Source organism: Temnothorax nylanderi, unplaced genomic scaffold (genome assembly GCF_030848795.1).
Source record: "Temnothorax nylanderi isolate EJ_2023f unplaced genomic scaffold, tnyl_v1.0 TNYL_tig1123_pilon, whole genome shotgun sequence".
NCBI classification, from domain to species: domain Eukaryota; kingdom Metazoa; phylum Arthropoda; class Insecta; order Hymenoptera; family Formicidae; genus Temnothorax; species Temnothorax nylanderi.
In genome coordinates, this window is record NW_027250185.1 from 18,139 (window position 1) to 35,690 (window position 17,552).

General features: G+C 35.7%; 1 protein-coding gene and 1 pseudogene across 1 annotated transcript; one reads left to right on the top strand and one right to left on the bottom strand.

Moving 5' to 3' along the window:
- Nucleotides 1-251: 251 nt before the first annotated feature.
- LOC139786718 (uncharacterized) lies at nucleotides 252-4,252 on the bottom strand (annotated as a pseudogene).
- A 10,954-nt stretch (nucleotides 4,253-15,206) lies between these two features.
- LOC139786719 (bifunctional polynucleotide phosphatase/kinase-like) lies at nucleotides 15,207-16,442 on the top strand (the record flags this gene model as incomplete). The annotated part of the gene is made up of 3 exons (XM_071725835.1): nucleotides 15,207-15,638; nucleotides 15,817-16,065; nucleotides 16,278-16,442. Coding segments are annotated over 3 exons (846 nt in total), but the record flags the coding sequence as incomplete, so codon positions are not given.
- Nucleotides 16,443-17,552: the final 1,110 nt, after the last annotated feature.

The window sequence follows — 17,552 nt, forward strand, 5'->3', positions numbered from 1 at the left end:
TAAGTTACTTATATTTTTAGACTTATTAATTAAACTTATATTAACTAAAACAATCTTATCGTAAATTTAAAGATTTAAAATATTACTATGCTGTACTAGAATAAACTAAATTTTTCATGTGATCGACCTGTATCATGCGTATGAAATAAAAATTATAATTGTGAAATAATAAAAAGTATTAGAAAATCATAATTCAATAATAAACAAAAGTGCTACTCATTGTTTTATGATTTGATGAACAATTTAAAGATATTAAAAATTATGTGAAAAGATATTTTAAAGTGTACAAATTGTACATTTTCTACGTATATAACTTCTTTATAAAAAGAATATTTTTGCTGTGATTTCATATTTTTTTAAGATTTATCATCATTATCACTTACTTCAATTTGCTGCGTATCCTTATATGTTTCGCTTATCGTAAAGTAATCTATTACATTCTCAATATGTGGTACGATTTTATCCCACTTAGGGCTGGTTGTTCCAGCCTGTTGGTAAACTACCTAATAGTTAAATCATATGTACGTCTTTGTTCTTTACATTGGACAAAGATAGACATGTGATTTAACTATTAGGTAGCTTACCAATAGGTTGGAACAACCGGCCCTTAGTCGCAAACTTATATAAATCTCTTTAAAATAACAGCCACAGATGTTCAGAAAAAACCGGGTATTTTACGTTGAAAATGTGATATGATTGAAAACAGATATTAAAATGAAGGTCGGAAAGATACATTATTATAAGAATAGTTCATAACTGCTCTTGAGGTTTAAGTTACACAAGATACCTGGATATTTTACGAACATATTTAAAAGACTAAATTACATGGTCACTTGTGATTAATGATTCTTAACAATAGTTAACTTCTTAGCAATACTTTTAACTATTAACACACAACAAAATAAAATTGCGTTATTGTCCCGAGCACTATCGGTCAACATTTATCACTGACGTGAATCGCAAAATGCGATTCATTTAGAATCTAGTGACAATAGATCCGAAATTCTGCATAATTAGACAGGCATCCTAAATAAATGCGAGAGTGTGTATTTGAGATAAAAATCTGCTTGAAATACGAAAATGTTTCAAATAAGGGCGCGCACCAAGAATCTTTCAAATAAATCGTCGTGTTGATCCAACAAAATCGAAAGAAAATTTACAATGCACGAGTCCTCAAATAACCAACGATGCTTTCAAAAGCCTCTCAAACAAATGGAGTAAACATTTTCCATGCTGTCGTACGATTGTGCCTTAACTCTTTGCCGCGTGGCTTAGTAACCTGACACCGGGTAATCTTTGCCCTCCGAAAATTATGCAATTCGACTATTTCCTTTTCCTCACATCACAAGTATTTCTTTTTATGTCACATATGCCCAGCTGTGCCCCGCTATTTTATACATATAATTTTTAATCAAATTATTTAATTCATAAATTAATACTAATCTAATACTAATTAATACTACTTAATACTAATTAATTTATGAATTAATTCATAAATTAATTCATAAATTAATACTAATCTATCAATATTGGCGTTTAATTTTGCGGGCATGCTTATAAAAATATGGATGACAATATGAAAATCTTTCGTAACATCAGTTCTGTATGCACTAAGTGCAGTTAAATACAGATATCTCCACTGTTGGAGTGCATAATGGAATTACTCCTGTCGACCCTTAACATATTTTTCATTGATAATAGACAATAATTTCATTATGCACTCCAGGTGCCTTTCAACAGGCACACCTTTTTCGATGACCTTGTCAATGGAGATAGCGCCAAGAATTGAATTACTAGGATTTATAGAATGACTTAACTTAGCTGTCACTGAAGACAGCTGCCTCGTTTGGTCTATGATTGCCTGACTGAGCAAATCATCATCCCTCTTCTTCTTAACGACAAAATTATCCGGCTCAGGTACAGTCCTTTTTTATTTAAAGCCGGCTTCCTGTATGGCTTGTAGAACAGCGATTTCAGATGGCGAGCTCTGGCTCGCACCTGGCGAGACTGAAGCTTCCTCTGCAATACGTGAGCTCCGACTATCTGAAGTATCAGATTCATCTACGGAAAAAATCAAACATGATCAACAATTAATGTTAATTTTCTTTCATAGTGGCTTAGTTTACACCAACCGTACGCGTACCAAACGATCGGTGTAATCTAGGCCAATTATTACGAAAGAATTCTGTACTTTGAAACAAATCGTTTTCACTGCTCCACGGTGACCCCGAAGCTTCAGGTAACCTGAATACAGGTGGCGAGGGTGAGGGTGAGGGTCGTCGCGCAAGAGACCTAAATGCAGGTGGCGAGGGTGAGGGTGAGGGTCGTCGCGCAAGAGACCTAAATGCAGGTGGTGAGGAAGAGGGCCGGGCAAACCTTGGTGCGGCTCCGCCAGCTTGAAATTTGGTCACAGCTGCAGCCTTCTGAATATTGTAGCTACTTGACGTTCTGGAAAACAGATCAAAACATGATGTGAACCAGTTTTGTCAAAATATTTGTATACTACGCACATGAAACAAAACACATACTTGCGTGCAACGATGTGGTCTGCCAAAAACAAACAGTATTCGTATAACGGCCATGTAGGCACGTATGGTGCCATCGCTCCTTGGCCTGATTTACCCTTTAATGAAACAGCCACCTTTCGCCTTTCTTTCCCAAAACGTTGGCGAATATTATAAAAGAGTTTGGAAGCCTCTGGTCCTAAAATCAAACAAATATCAACCTGCTGGCAGAGCAACCTAACTAATCTCTTATGTCACAAAATATAAAATGCTCAGCTACCTGACATGGGCTTTGAGAGACACGATCCTAAGCTCTGCCATGCCAAATCCTTGTCAAATCCTTTCCCAGAATATTCCTTGCTTGATTTGGCGTACAAAGCCGGGTTATTTTTTACCAACAGAATCAGCTCGCGCTGATCCAACCACAACAGATCCTAGTCATCGTCCTCGACATAGTCGACATCTTCAAAGTCGGCGACGTTGACGTCAACTTCTTCATTCGACATGATTATCTGACTGATGAAAATGAGAAAATAGAGACGATAGCACACTGACGATACAGAATAGAGCAACTCGAGCAAAGATTACAGACAGACACGATGAACAATGTGACTTGTATTCAGATTCACATGTGTACCTCTGTCTGTTCCGATTATTATTTGCTATTTACGTTTTAACAAATATATATATATATATATATATATGTATGAATATACTTACTGTGATAGCACGAGGACTTTCGCATAAACGAAAGACCAGCGAAGACCATGCAGGCGATGCAGGCACGACGAACGATTTCACAATGTACTTATTCACGTGATTCAAACTTCTAGCAACTGATGACGATAACCTCTCGAAAGCAGCGCCTTTCAAATTCAACCGCCGTTCTCAATTCTCATTTCTGATTGGTCTTCTTCTTCTTGGTTTGATTGGCTCCTACCTCTTTTCCGAGGACAATATGGCTTTTCTGATTGGTTAATCTGCTACGCCGTACGACCTATCTGACCTACGAAGCCATTGTAGACGAGCCTGGCCGCAAGAAATTGCGCTACGGCTTGCGGCTTACAACCAGTACCCTACTGCCACTGCACTAAAACCTCTATGTAGAACAACCTTTATACAACACGTTATTTATACAAACATATGAATAAGTAATTTTAGAAATTTTGGGTCCTACTACAATAATATAGGGTTGAACGGATATGTTCAACGCTTTTGCTTTATTTATGACTTCTTCTTTCATGTCTTGAATGTTATTAGCGTTCTGTAAAAAAAATATGAATGAATGAAAAGATATGTTATACATTTTATTAATATTAAAAAAATATATATTTACTATAACGTACTGACCTTTCCTCATAAAAAACGCCTTGTAAACCCTACGGGGATACACAATAAATCTACATACTATAACGTACTGTTACGTGTCTTATTATACTATCTTTACAATCTCCTATAGATGCTTTATAATATTTTTTATTTAGTCTAAGCATTCCTTTTGGTGGTATAAGATGAGATATTAACATTAACATAGCAGCAACTTTGTCCTCTAAAAAAAAAATTTTTTTTTATGTAATATGATCACTTTTATGTAATACATTGTTTTATATGTAATATAAACATGTAAAACATATTTATATAATATTACCATCTTTTTTAAGATTGTTGATGCTTTCAGAAAGTGCACCGGCAGTATCATCCCTTTTATTAATACGCTTTTTCTTGACCAATTTATCAAAAAAATCCATCCATGTCTTAATAGTGATTTCAGTGTTACAAATTTTCATTTCGATAAAATCACTCTGAATAAGTTTGTAACTGTCTGGCATACAAAGAATAGGCCATTTTTCGAAAATGTGGTTAAGTTGTGTATCTGTGGAAGTTTTCCACTCGGAATGACGATTTTTGAATGTGCAAACCCAATGGGACATGACTAAATCCCATGGCGCCCTGTTATGAAGTAGCCAGCCAAAACTTTGTTGAAACTGAGAATCTAAGGAAAAAGCGAAATTACTGTCATTATTTTATTAATCAAATAGATGTTTTTAATTTTAATTTTTGTTGAATTAAAAATAAATGTGGCTTGTCAAGCTTTTAGAAAAACAATAATAATTGTTCTATGACAACAAGTTTCACGTAAAAACAATTATTTTATATGAGGTATTTTTTGAAAACTGTTGTAATATAAGTCAAATATTTACACCAATGCTATATTAAATCTTTGAACAAAGTAATTTTAATTTAATTTTAAGTAAACTATACTAAAAAATAATTTTTATTTAAGATTTTTTTTTTTAAAAAGTAAGTTTAAACAAACACATTAAAAATAGCCAAAAGCTTTCAACATTATTAACAAGATTTATAAATAAAATAACTGATTTATTTAAATGATAAACTGATTTATAATAATTTATTAATTCCAACATATTCTTTCGTACGATGACTTTACCTTCTTCATTATTGTTATCTTCGGGATCTGTTTCAATATCAATCTGTTTTTCATTTTTTTTTTTTTTTCATATTTACGATTTCTCCACATATTTACTAGTTTACCTCGTGCTGGAACTGATTTTTTAGTCAAAGAATATTTTTTACTTACAGGAGGTACAAAATATGTACTTTGACATTCTGTTGGAAAATCTTTAACAATGAGATTGCTAATTTTTTCACAAAGTTCGTTGCTTTTCCTATCATAAAAAAATGTACTGTTATAATGGTGTCTGTGAAGTTGGCACCTCATTTTCAAAAATCGGAAATTTTGTTAAGAGTTCCATTTGCACCCACAATAGTTCTACAGTTCCTGATGTATTTCAGAAATAGTTCCGTCGATTTAGATAAAAATATAACGATTTAAAAAAATGAGGTGCTAACTTCCCGTGGCACCTCAAGTTTCGAAAATATTTATTTTTATCACGGAATTCTATAGTTCTTGAAGAGTTCTATAGTTCCTGATACTTTTTAGCGATAGTTCTGGTCTTTAAGTATTTTTAAATAATTTTTTAATCTGACCGCTGGCACCTCAAGTTTCAAAAAAATTGATTTTTATCATGGAATTCTATAGTTCTCGAAGAGTTCTACAGTTCCTGATAGGTTTTAGCAACAGTTCCGGCCTCTAAATATTTTTTAACAATTTTTTACTGTGACCGCTGGCACCGCACACAAGAGTAAAGTCATAAATCGCAGGCAGTTTCGATCGACTTTTTGACAGTTCTCGATAGTTCTCGCATAGTTCCAACAGTTTTTATAGGTTTTAGCAACAGTTCCGGCCTCTAAATATTTTTTAAACAATTTTTACTGTGACCGCTGGCACCGCACACAAGAGTAAAGTCATGAATCGCAGGCAGTTTCGATCGACTTTTTGACAGTTCTCGATAGTTCTCGCATAGTTCCAACAGATTTTATAGACTTTAGCAACAGTTCCGGCCTCTAAATATTTTTAAAATAATTTTTTACTGTTACCGCTGGCACCGCACATCACAAGAGTAAAGTCATGAATCGCAGGCAGTTCCAATCGACTTTTTGACAGTTCTCAATAGTTCTCGCATAGTTCCAACAGATTTTATAGATTTTAGCAACAGTTCCGGCCTCTAAATATTTTTAAAATAATTTTTTACTGTTACCGCTGGCACCGCACACAAGAGTAAAGTCATGAATCGCAGGCAGTTTCGATCGACTTTTTGACAGTTCTCGATAGTTCTCGCATAGTTCCAACAGTTTTTATAGGTTTTAGCAACAGTTCCGGCCTCAAAATATTTTTTTACAATTTTTTACTGTTACCGCTGGCACCGCACACAAGAGTAAAGTCATGAATCGCAGGCAGTTTCGATCGACTTTTTGACAGTTCTCGATAGTTCTCGCATAGTTCCAACAGTTTTATAGATTTTAGCAACAGTTCCGGCCTCGAAATATTTTTTAAACAATTTTTTACTGTTACCGCTGGCACCGCACACAAGAGTAAAGTCATGAATCGCAGGCAGTTTCGATCGACTTTTTGACAGTTCTCGATAGTTCTCGCATAGTTCCAACAGATTTTATAGATTTTAGCAACAGTTCCGGCCTCTAAATATTTTTAAAATAATTTTTTACTGTTACCGCTGGCACCGCACACAAGAGTAAAGTCATGAATCGCAGGCAGTTCCGATCGACTTTTTGACAGTTCTCGATAGTTCTCGCATAGTTCCAACAGATTTTATAGACTTTAGCAACAGTTCCGGCCTCTAAATATTTTTAAAATAATTTTTTACTGTTACCGCTGGCACCGCACATCACAAGAGTAAAGTCATGAATCGCAGGCAGTTCCAATCGACTTTTGACAGTTCTCAATAGTTCTCGCATAGTTCCAACAGATTTTATAGATTTTAGCAACAGTTCCGGCCTCAAAATATTTTTTAAACAATTTTTTACTGTTACCGCTGGCACCGCACACAAGAGTAAAGTCATGAATCGCAGGCAGTTTCGATCGACTTTTTGACAGTTCTCGATAGTTCTCGCATAGTTCCAACAGTTTTTATAGGTTTTAGCAACAGTTCCGGCCTCAAAATATTTTATTAACAATTTTTTACTGTTACCGCTGGCGCCGCACACAAGAGTAAAGTCATGAATCGCAGGCAGTTTCGATCGACTTTTTGACAGTTCTCGATAGTTCTCGCATAGTTCCAACAGTTTTTATAGGTTTTAGCAACAGTTCCGGCCTCGAAATATTTTATTAACAATTTTTTACTGTTACCGCTGGCACCGCACACAAGAGTAAAGTCATGAATCGCAGGCAGTTTCGATCGACTTTTTGACAGTTCTCGATAGTTCTCGCATAGTTCCAACAGATTTTATAGATTTTAGCAACAGTTCCGGCCTCTAAATATTTTTTAAACAATTTTTTACTGTGACCGCTGGCACCGCACACAAGAGTAAAGTCATGAATCGCAGGCAGTTTCGATCGACTTTTTGACAGTTCTCGATAGTTCTCGCATAGTTCCAACAGATTTTTATAGACTTTAGCAACAGTTCCGGCCTCTAAATATTTTTAAATAATTTTTTACTGTTACCGCTGGCACCGCACACAAGAGTAAAGTCATGAATCGCAGGCAGTTTCGATCGACTTTTTGACAGTTCTCAATAGTTCTCGCATAGTTCCAACAGATTTTATAGATTTTAGCAACAGTTCCGGCCTCTAAATATTTTTTAAAATAATTTTTTACTGTTACCGCTGGCACCGCACACAAGAGTAAAGTCATGAATCGCAGGCAGTTTCGATCGACTTTTTGACAGTTCTCGATAGTTCTCGCATAGTTCCAACAGTTTTTATAGGTTTTAGCAACAGTTCCGGCCTCAAAATATTTTTTAACAATTTTTACTGTTACCGCTGGCACCGCACACAAGAGTAAAGTCATGAATCGCAGGCAGTTTCGATCGACTTTTTGACAGTTCTCGATAGTTCTCGCATAGTTCCAACAGTTTTTATAGGTTTTAGCAACAGTTCCGGCCTCGAAATATTTTTTAAACAATTTTTTACTGTTACCGCTGGCACCGCACACAAGAGTAAAGTCATGAATCGCAGGCAGTTTCGATCGACTTTTTGACAGTTCTCGATAGTTCTCGCATAGTTCTGCTAAACTGTTGCTAAAATCTATAAAATCTGTTGGAACTATGTGAGAACTATCGAGAACTGTCAAAAAGTCGATCGGAACTGCCTGCGATTCATGACTTTACTCTTGTGTGCGGTGCCAGCGGTCACAGTAAAAAATTGTTTAAAAATATTTAGAGGCCGGAACTGTTGCTAAAACCTATAAAACTGTTGGAACTATGCGAGAACTATCGAGAACTGTCAAAAGTCGATCGAAACTGCCTGCGATTCATGACTTTACTCTTGTGTGCGGTGCCAGCGGTAACAGTAAAAAATTGTAAAAAAAATATTTCGAGGCCGTAACTGTTGCTAAAACCTATAAAAACTGTTGGAACTATGCGAGAACTATCGAGAACTGTCAAAAAGTCGATCGGAACTGCCTGCGATTCATGACTTTACTCTTGTGTGCGGTGCCAGCGGTAACAGTAAAAAATTATTTTAAAAATATTTAGAGGCCGGAACTGTTGCTAAAATCTATAAAATCTGTTGGAACTATGCGAGAACTATCGAGAACTGTCAAAAAGTCGATCGAAACTGCCTGCGATTCATGACTTTACTCTTGTGTGCGGTGCCAGCGGTAACAGTAAAAAATTATTTTAAAAATATTTCGAGGCCGGAACTGTTGCTAAAATCTATAAAATCTGTTGGAACTATGCGAGAACTATCGAAAACTGTCAAAAAGTCGATCGAAACTGCCTGCGATTCATGACTTTACTCTTGTGTGCGGTGCCAGCGGTAACAGTAAAAAATTGTAAAAAAAATATTTTGAGGCCGGAACTGTTGCTAAAACCTATAAAAACTGTTGGAACTATGCGAGAACTATCGAGAACTGTCAAAAAGTCGATCGAAACTGCCTGCGATTCATGACTTTACTCTTGTGTGCGGTGCCAGCGGTCACAGTAAAAAATTATTTTAAAAATATTTAGAGGCCGGAACTGTTGCTAAAATCTATAAAATCTGTTGGAACTATGCGAGAACTATTGAGAACTGTCAAAAAGTCGATTGGAACTGCCTGCGATTCATGACTTTACTCTTGTGATGTGCGGTGCCAGCGGTAACAGTAAAAAATTATTTTAAAAATATTTAGAGGCCGGAACTGTTGCTAAAGTCTATAAAATCTGTTGGAACTATGCGAGAACTATCGAAAACTGTCAAAAAGTCGATCGAAACTGCCTGCGATTCATGACTTTACTCTTGTGTGCGGTGCCAGCGGTCACAGTAAAAAATTGTTAAAAAAATATTTAGAGGCCGGAACTGTTGCTAAAACCTATAAAAACTGTTGGAACTATGCGAGAACTATCGAGAACTGTCAAAAAGTCGATCGAAACTGCCTGCGATTTATGACTTTACTCTTGTGTGCGGTGCCAGCGGTCACAGTAAAAAATTGTTAAAAAAATATTTAGAGGCCGGAACTGTTGCTAAAACCTATCAGGAACTGTAGAACTCTTCGAGAACTATAGAATTCCATGATAAAAATCAATTTTTTTGAAACTTGAGGTGCCAGCGGTCAGATTAAAAAATTATTTAAAAATACTTAAAGACCAGAACTATCGCTAAAAAGTATCAGGAACTATAGAACTCTTCAAGAACTATAGAATTCCGTGATAAAAATAAATATTTTCGAAACTTGAGGTGCCACGGGAAGTTAGCACCTCATTTTTTTAAATCGTTATATTTTTATCTAAATCGACGGAACTATTTCTGAAATACATCAGGAACTGTAGAACTATTGTGGGTGCAAATGGAACTCTTAATAAAATTTCCGATTTTTGAAAATGAGGTGCCAACTTCACAGACACGTTATAATGTATAAAGTTTATATAAATTCTTAAGAAAGTACAGCAAATGTATATTTGAGAGAATGTATTGAAATTTTACCTTGCATGTTTAGTCTCAAGATACGAAATAACAATATCACATATTTTACTGCGATTTTTTTCACTAATATCACCGCTTTTATCGTACATTTTTTTAATACGTTGTCCAACACTTTCTTTGTTAAGCAGTTTTTTTTATAGATGGCATAGTCATCTATAATTGTGATTCTAAATTGTGATTCACCTAAGAAAGCTTGCTGACGTGGTAGTAGTTCATCATTTTCTTTGTCTGGATCTTTTTGTAATACATTTGAAGTCCCAGATGTACTTGCACCGTCATTAATGAACTTAAGAAATGTTTTTTTATGTTTTTAAATAAATAAATATATAGGGGAGACCGGGGCTAAGCCGACAACGGGCCAAACTTGACACTAGGCTTTTTGCCAATTTAAATCTATCGTAGAAACTTGCCTTTCCTACTGTAAATGCGTCTTTATGTGCCAGTATTATCAACGGAATTTGGTAACATTCTGAGTTATAGTGTAATTTTTAACGCGACATAAGCGTTTTTGATAGTGAAAAGTAATTTTTCTGATCTCTCGAAAATGTCTACTCTTTCATCGAGCTTTACTCTTGCGAATCTACCGGTAAGTGATTTTGATGGGAAATTTGATGCTCTATATGAATCCGATAATCGTTTTTGCATATTTTCAAAATTTTCATGTTTTTGAAGTGACAAAAGTGAAAAACGACGTCCGGGGCAAAGTCAACACCACGCCGTTTCGTCGGCTCCCAGTAACAAACGATGCTTGTCATGCAGCCGTATGGCTCATGACAAATGTATGCGCACGTCCGATCGCGAGTTTACCTGCATTAATTGTTTTTCAGACATGAGTTTAGATGAAGATAATTGAAAGTTCAACAATTTTTGTTTTCATTATTTTAAATGATTGTTCTAGCTACTTTATCCCGAATTTTTGTACTTTTTAAATACACAATAAACAATGTATTTTCATTTTCAGACAGTAAAAAATAAGTTCCAGATCAAATTGTGTCGATCAGACAAAGTGTTGAGTTTTCCCCGGCGGGGTGTCGAGTTTGCCCCGGCATTTTTCAATTCGAAAATTTGTCTTCGCGTCACTTTTCCTTTCCTGGCGGCAAAACAAAGCGACGTACAGCAAAACTTCCTGAATCAATTTTGTACCTGAAGAAACACTCTTTAAATATGTACCATTGAATTTGCCTAAAAATTTTAATTAAATATTAAAAATTGCCTTTAAAAAAATAGTGTCGGCTTAGCCCCGGTCTCCCCTATACTTTTTTTAATCAAGTAAATACCTACTTTATTACTAATAATTAATAACATACTTTCAATATTTTTATTTTAAAAACATTTGAAACATCTAAGACAGAATTAATTTTGAAAGAATTACTTGATTAAAACATTTTTTCTCAGTCACTTATAAGTATCATGTATGATGTAAAATGATCAAACTTACACTTTTTTTTTTAGGTGGACTTTCTAAGTTATCCAAAGAATCAGTTGAAATGTTTTGAACATATTTTCTTTTCCAGTAGTTTAAAAAACGTGCTCTAGGTGCTATAGGTTGAATTATTTGTGCAATAAGCTGTTCAGTTAAATATTGTAAATCCTCTTCTTTAATTTTATTTTCTGGAAAAGGTAGTATTTAAAGCATTGTTTATTTAAAAAAAGAAAATTTATTTTAACTACAAAGTTTATCTTACTAAGCAAATATATACTATATATTTTCTTGTTTAATTATCAAGTTTCTATTTTTTTTTAATTTATAAGAAAATAGGTTTTTATGTGTTAAAAGAAAAAAAATTTTGTAAATAAGACACGTAACAGTTCAAAAAATCTCTCTCTATACTTACTTTCAAAGACGTCTATAAGATTTTCTATTCCCAACTCTTTTAAGATTTTCTTCATTTTTTCGTCAGCCATTATAGAAAAGTAATGATGCAATTGGAAAAATAGGTCTTGAAAACTTAAGACCTTAAGACGATTCTTGTCACTGTTGTTTCTTAACTACGTTTGACGAAGATCAAATCCTTCTCTTTCAACTTTCACGAAATCTGTCCTAATAAGAAATATGTTACTGTAATGTAGCTTTTAATGCATGTTCACACGGAAAAAAAATTTACTTGAAACAAGTAAATCCTGCTAGGGACTATTGAAGTAATTTATTTCTTTAAAGCAATGAAATTTTACTTGAAACAAGTAGGGGAGACCGGGGCCTAACCGTCAGTTTTTTTTTCGGTGCCGATTTTTAATAAGAAAATAAATAATTTTAGTTAAATGTGGTATACCACTGTAAAGAGTGAACCTTTAGCTACAAAATTTATATAGGAAATTTTTATCTACGTCGCTTTGTTTAACCGGTATAGAGCAAAAACGACAACGGTGGAAAAATTGAAATCTTAAAAATGCCGGGGTTTAACCGTCACACTGCATTTTCAATACATATACGTATATCTAATCCTGAAAAATGATAAGATACATCTTAATAATTGTTTTTTAAGAAAAAAATATAAAAATTTATTTAAAATTTTTATGCGAAACATTATTAAAAAATAGTTACGAGGGTTCCTCTTTCCGCAGAAGTCACTCGCCCGACTTGTTTCACTCTTCGACGTCCGATGACTCTATTCGGTGTCTGAACGGTTGTAATTTCCGTCTCATCCATATTCCATATGCAGTGAGCCTGGAAATGCCCGGAAATGCCTTGGAAATGCACCCGGACTGCTTACTGACGGATTAACCCCAAACACAAGTTTCAGGTTTGATCGCCCACGAAATATTAGACATCAACGATAATGAAAAAACTACACTGGTCTCGTGTTCAGCATGCATTACTCTTTATAATCACGTACCTCGAGATTTGGAGAGCAAATATTATTGCAGATATTACAAAATTTCCACGCGCAGAAAATGTAACTTTCACCTTCCGAAAACACGTTTGCCCTCGTAAAAATCATAACACGGCAGGTAACCTGCCGAAACTTCGTTGGTCACATGGGTACCATAAGCAGCGTTTACAATGTTAATAGCGAGTTCGCACAATATACAGGTTCCGAGATATTTGATTTGACGGTTCAACCCCGGCGACGGTTAGGTCCCGGTCTCCCCTAAATTTTTTTCCAGTGTATACACGTGTATGCACGAAAAAAATTTACTTATTTCAAGTAAAATTTACTTGTTTCAAGTAAAATTTTATTGCTTCAAAGAAATAAATTACTCCAATAATTTATTTCTTTGAAGCTCCCTAGCAGGATTTACTTGTTTCAAGTAATTTTTTTTCCGTGCATGTTCTACAACATTAATAAAAACACATGTATTTATTAAAAAGTATACTTTTTAATATACTTTTTAATATAAGTAATTTATTTATAAATAAATATCCGACGTTACAGTTTTAACCTTCCGAACCTGATGGTGAATCTATATTAGATCCACTCAATTATAAATCTCTTGAATTATTAAGGTAGTCCTTTCGTGAGAACAAGTATTAGATAGGTACCTAAATTTATATATGTTAAATATACAGTAATAAGGGGCACGTGTACGAAAAATCAGGTGAGGTTACCGACACTTTACAAGAAATAAGTCAATCTTAATGTGCGTTCGCGGAGCGTGCTATTGTCATTCTATCCTTGTTTACATCTAATGAACGAGAAAGATAGAATGATGCAAATCGCCACGGCCGAGGTTTTCAACGAACAATACATATACTTAGCGATCAGATGAATACATTATTCATATCTTAAAATATTCCCTGAAGTTTCCGGATTTCGTACGTACCTTGAAAATAAGGGCTTGCCGAATGTTTTGCTCTGATATATGAGGTTAAATAAGTAGTGGATCCAATCGCATATTGCTTTACTCGTGGCTGCGACGGCTGCGTTCGGAAACGTCACCTGAGCGCACACGAGCACACTCCCCTCTCCTTCTATCTCAGCGAGTTAGAAGGAGAAGGGAGCACACCCGAGTGATGCTTCCGACGCAGCCCGTACTGTCATGCCTGACCTAACCTTTTTTTTTTTTTTTTTTGTTTCGGAGGAAGAGAGAAAATGCCTCGCGCATCATCCCGGGGGCCGGCCACCCGAGGTATGTGGGGCTTGCACCCACTAAAAACACTCTCCCAAAACAAAGCACAAAGGACCATAGTCACGACACGTGGTAGGTCGGAGACATTACATCGCGTGACGAGACAGTCCGTGCGCCGAAACGCCCGGATACATGTATACCAATTAGACATGATCACAGCGAGAAGGATCAACCCTGGGGCGCTTTAGCCCCCGAGGGAAGCTGGGCCTAGTCGAATGACGGGGGAACCATGTTCACCGTCATTCCACCACCTCGGAGAACCCCCATGAGAGTGCTTGCGGGCGACATATCATCGAGGGTCTCTTTATCGGTTGCGGGCAGTTCCTCCGAGGGAGTCCGCGCCCCAGATAAAACATACACGGACGTGTACGAACCAAGACTAACAGGAAACCCCCCTATCCGGAGGAGGGCTCCACGAGAACAGGGTAGAACAAGAACCCACCACCATAAAAACATGGACTCGAATCCGCTAGTCCATCGATGTTAAGTCATCTGGCACCCGCCCCCGTCTCCCCCAGAGCCCCACGCAAAACTCAAGGTTGGTCCCTATTCCACTGGTCCGAGACCGGTTCGATGCGGTGGCGGGAATCTCTTCCGCGTGTCCCACGAAGTAAGGCGCGAGCCAACCCCGATCTCGGGGGAACGTACATACAAAGAAAGGTAGGGGAGCGGAAAGCGGGCGCAGAGACGGCCTGACCTAACCTAAAACGAGTCCAACCGCACTACTATTGTGATATTTTTTTAATTAGTAAATAATTAAATACGATTAAATCGTGCGTGTAAAATCATGTTATATTATTATAATTATTGGGATGTTGTGTAATGTTTGTCAATATGTTTGTTTTCAATTACCTCATGACGGACTGTTACTTGACTAGCTGTGTCGGCGAAAGGACCACCTTAAAATAAATTTCGTATTCATTCTTTTTTATATCAAGAGACACGGTAGTGTCTCGCGCCAAGTACACGCGGAGCGAGACTGACCGTGACTCTTTTACGCGACGCGACGAGTTGCGAGTACTCGAAATGTTGATACAATTTACTTTAATTATTTAATTTACAACAAGATATTCTTATATTTGAGGGTTATTTGTAAGTTATTGATACAAATTAATATATCTTCAACAGTTCGTCTATGTGCTTGTGGTTTTAATGGTTTTAAAACTCAGAAAGGTGTGAGATTTGTGGTTAGACACGATGATCGATTAGAGCTGCTCTACGGCAAGCATGCCTACGAAATCGAGTTTATTCCACCGCCAAGCGTGGAAAATTTTGCATTGAGAAAGAGGTCGTATGAGTCAGAAACAGAGGAAACTGAGAACAAGGCGAAAATGTTGAAGCTGGATAATTGCTCTGCTAATCGCTCTGAAGAATCTGAGAATGACAAAGAAGAGGAAGAGAAATTAGCTTCGAATGGCGTACATTCCAATCAGAAAGGATTCAGCACTAGTTCTAGCACATCCTCCGAACAGAGCAATGAAATCTCAAGTACATCTGCAAAGTGGGATAGTATTGATAACAGAAAATTGTTAATTTATACGGTGTCGTCCGTTCCAAACCAAACAAAAGTAATTTTAATTATCAATTATAAGTTTTATTTAATACATGTTAAATAGTATTATAATAAATAAAAGAAATACAACAGTAAATTTTTTTATAAGTAATATATATATAATAAATATATATATATATTTTTTTAAAACAATTTTTACGAACATTAATGTTAAAAATGAATTTTGCTTTTAGGTGGCTGCATATGATATGGATGGTACTTTAATAAAACCTAAATCCGGCTTGGTATTTCCAAAGGACTGTAACGATTGGCAGTTGCTATATCCAGATGTACCTGGTAAATTAAAGCAGCTTCATACAAATGGATATAAAATAGTGATCTTTACAAATCAGGCAGGCCTTAGCACCGGCAAAGTCAAGATCAACGATTTCAAGCGCAAGATCGAGAAAGTTGTACAGATGTGGGAATTACTGGAAAAAGAGGTACATAAAATAACTTTATATAGATAGTTCTATGTAAACAATTTTATATTTTTTAGAATTTCTCACAAGAAATATATTTTCCACTTCCAATTCTTCACTTTATTAAGATATAACTAATTCGAATTCTATAATTTCTTTAGTTAATTAAATATAAATATTTTATTTGTCTAATTTCTGTTTGCAATAATTCCACGATATTTGTGTGACTACAGAAGAATGGAGGCGTCGCAATTGACAATGCTAGTTCGTTCTACATTGGTGACGCCGCTGGTCGGCCAAAGAATTGGGCTCCAGGAAAAAAGAAAGATCACTCAAGTGCGGATCGATTAATGGCGTTGAATTTGGGCATTTTGAGACGCCTGAAGAACACTTTTTAAAACACAAAATGCCGCCTTACGAGTTACCCAAGTTCAATCCGAAGAGTCTGTCGCAGACCGCAGAGGACATATGTAAACCTGTGGACGCAGAATTAACGCTGAAACAACAAGAGGTAGACAATAATGAACTTTTAACATTAACTTTTGCATATAAAATTATTTTTTTGGAGTTAGACATTGAAAAGTTTGAAAGAAGATTATTTACATTAAAATTATTTGATTCCTAATAAAATTCTTTTTATATCCATTAACAGGTGGTACTTATGGTCGGCAGCCCAGACTCCGGAAAATCGCATTTTGCAAAGAATTATCTGAAGGAATACGGATACGTCAACAGAGACACTTTAGGCAGCTGGTAGAAGTGCATTGCCGCAGTCCAACAATACTTGAATCAAGGAAAAAGTATAATTATATAGACAATACCAATCCTGATCCAGCTTCGAGAAAGAGATACATTGAGGTATGAGTTACGTCATTTTGGTTTCTTGTAATTAATTAGTACCTTTTAGTTTACTTAAATTAAATGGGTCTCACAGATCCAGCGTCAGTAACTATAATACAGATTTTGACGTCATCTTCGGAGGGAAAATATATATAAATATATTTTCAATATTGGTAGAAATATAATTGTTTGAATACTAGGGGGGGGGGGGAAGCACGACGAAATATAACATTGCAAATAAGTATTTAAAATTAATGAAAAAATATAAAAAAAGACACGTTCACAAATTTCATAAACCTCGTATAACAATATTATATAAACAAAGTTTCTCAATCTTAAAACATTATTATCTTTCGATGTAATGAAGTAAATTCAATAGGCAAACACTCTTAATATGCACGTGCGTCATATATGGCGACTTACTTGTTCTCAGATATTTCTAATGTCCTTTGATCCATCGGAAACTTCGCGAATGATGTTTCTCGGTACGAGGTATCTCGATATCCACAATAAGTGAACTAATTACAAAAAGTAATTATAAAAGTCACTGTCGTTGTTACAACCGAAATATTTGGGCATAAGCCGCGAAGTAATCGAGCGAATAATGCAGTTGACGAACAGACGAACAGTGTTTTATCACGTAGGTTCACTAAGAAGAGTCTCGACTG